The sequence below is a fragment of the Micropterus dolomieu genome, unplaced genomic scaffold, assembly GCF_021292245.1.
Source record: "Micropterus dolomieu isolate WLL.071019.BEF.003 ecotype Adirondacks unplaced genomic scaffold, ASM2129224v1 contig_13201, whole genome shotgun sequence".
NCBI lineage: Eukaryota > Metazoa > Chordata > Actinopteri > Centrarchiformes > Centrarchidae > Micropterus > Micropterus dolomieu.
The window spans coordinates 12,299-14,731 of record NW_025742187.1 but is presented as its reverse complement, the minus strand read 5'-3'; the positions used below and the strand labels follow the sequence as shown (position 1 = coordinate 14,731).

Below are 2,433 nucleotides of genomic sequence, written 5' to 3'. Positions count from 1 at the left end.
GGAGTCACTGGCTTCTCACCAGAACTCCAGCGACAGAGCTGGATTTAATTTTATAATTTTGACCACAGTTAGGAATTAAGGGTGATGAGCATGGGACATTGAGGCTTTCTTTAAACCTATAGACAATGATTAAAAAGTTAAAAAAGGTCTAATGTTGGGTTTCCTAATTGGACGCTGTGCATCACACTCAAACGGGGGGATCAAACATGGGACTCCAAAGTCTACATGTTAGTTCAAACACAATTTGGCAAACCTTAAGTCTTCTTAAATCTTAATAGCAATGAGCATAATAGCAATTTTGATAGGTGATAATACACTTTCAAACCTCCAGATTTTGCTTTCGGACGAGAAAGGCATCCACAAATCCTCTGCACATCTGTGGATTGAGGGTCTCTTTCAAACGACTGAACAGCAGTAAGTTCTGTTTAATATTGGCAACAGCCAACTTATGGACTTCCTTCCTGTTAGAAACCCAGTTACAGATCCATGGGAACATGTTGTACACCTGTTAATAATATAAATCAGTTTGTAAAATAACAGGTAAGTGAAATTTTTTCTAATTTCTTCTATTCAGTTAACACAGTTTATGTATTATGTATATTAAAACCCCAATGCTGAAAGTTTAATAAATATATGAAATGACACCTGTATTGATGGGGAGCCCGCAAGCTGAATGTTTCTGTTTGTTCGATCCACCAGGGACGTAAATTCTGGGTCATCATATTCAAATCTGCTGCCATAAACAATTGAGCAGATAATGTTAGAGACTGCATAGTTCATTGGTTGAGTTGTATCAAAAGCTTCTCCTGCAACAAGGGAAACAGAGAAAAATATATAAATTATGAGGATTGATATTTTTTGAAGCCAGAAATGTTTTTTTTCATACATTTGGGTATAAAAAGACATTTACCTTTAAATTTCTTAAACACTTCAATGAGATAGTCACATTCCTCAATGATTTTGTCCTCACAAGCCTTCTTGCCCATCCCAAAGTCTCTCAGGTTGGTCAAGGCAAAGCGCCTCATCTCTTTCCACGAATCACCATTGGACCATAAAACCCCTGAGATGAAGTAGTTCAACAAAATATGGTAACTAAGTAGCTGAAAATGAGCAAAGGCTTTAACATGAAAAGGATGATAATTTGTAAAGAGCTCAGTTTTTGTCTTTCCTTACCATTTCCTTTACTAGTGTCTTGCATAACTTGCATTGGATCTCTGTCTCCAAACTCTTCTGCATGATTAACAAGTGCCTCCTTCACTGTCTTGTATCCAGCCAGGACCACGACTTTCTTGGGTCCCATATAGATGGTGAACACTGACCCATATTTCTTGGAAAGCTAAGAACAGGAGCAAAACATCATGGTATTTTCTTTTATAAGAAACACAAGGAGAAAGAAAACAAGGTAAAAACAACAGACTACTGTACAAGAAAACTGCTCTAATGACTCTCCCGCACCTCCAGTAATGTGTTGTAAGGTCTCTTGAGGTCCAGTTGCAGCAGGTTACCGAGCATGGGAAGTGGTTTTGGACCTGGAGGTTCTTTTCCCTCTTCCTGGGAGGTGAAGCCAGAGGATGACTTGAGGTAGACGAGCAGCAGGACCAACAGAGCCCCCAACAGGGAGAGGGAACTGGAGGACTGGAGAAAAACATATAACATCTCCATTAGTAATCTGTGTCTGATTGTTGCAACTGCAGTGACTAAATAAGCTCCCTGCCCAGCTTTTGTGAGTCTCTGACAGCACAAAGGTCAGTGCACATGCTGATGGCTGAACAAGAACCAGGTCAGGTGTTCTTTGAAGTTTAATATTGAAAGCCTCCTCCAGACAGTTTTAACTTCCGTTTTTGGTGAACGTTGTTTCTCAAACAGAGAATGGGGGTGTGGTTAATAGTCGGACGTAATAAATTACCATGGCAGCCAACAACTGACCAGCTGGAGTGATCGCTAACGATATGCTGTCACTACACTGTTTAGTAACATTACACTTTACTGTCTGGCAGGAGTAGCTATTACTTACCCATGATAGAAACTAATGTGCGCGTATCAGCTGTTATCAATCATACAGTCGATGGTTCTGACACGCACTGCACACGATAACTCCCATTACGGTTTATGGTGGGCTTACTTTGGGGGGGTGGGGGGGTTCCTCCGCTGATGCATTGGTAAAACGGCCGTCAGTAAAATGCATGCTGCAGACTATATATAAGACGGTGGCAGGTGAAAGTGCGACGCATAGATGCCATAATGAAAATGAACAGCACACTAAACCAAGGTAACTAAAAAATAAAATGAAGACCCTCTGTTAGCCAACTTTCTGCAATAACTATGCTAGCTAACTACACCTGGCTAACTACAACTGGGAGGAGGGGGAGAGAGAAAGAGGGGGAGAGGGGGGGGGGGGGGGGGGGGGGGGGGGGGCGGGGGGGGGGGGGGGGG

General features: G+C 42.0%; 1 protein-coding gene across 1 annotated transcript in view; it reads right to left on the bottom strand.

The window, feature by feature from the left end:
- Positions 1-237: 237 nt before the first annotated feature.
- Positions 238-2,433, bottom strand: part of LOC123966337 (cytochrome P450 2K1-like) — a 13,599-nt gene continuing 11,403 nt past the window's right edge. The window contains exons 3-7 of the mRNA XM_046042519.1: positions 1,456-1,635; positions 1,174-1,336; positions 911-1,060; positions 646-806; positions 238-505 (exon numbers count right to left, since the gene is read on the bottom strand). Of these exons, the coding sequence (XP_045898475.1) occupies positions 320-505; positions 646-806; positions 911-1,060; positions 1,174-1,336; positions 1,456-1,635 (840 nt within the window). The 3' untranslated portion in view covers positions 238-319. The remainder of the gene's footprint in view (positions 506-645; positions 807-910; positions 1,061-1,173; positions 1,337-1,455; positions 1,636-2,433) is intronic.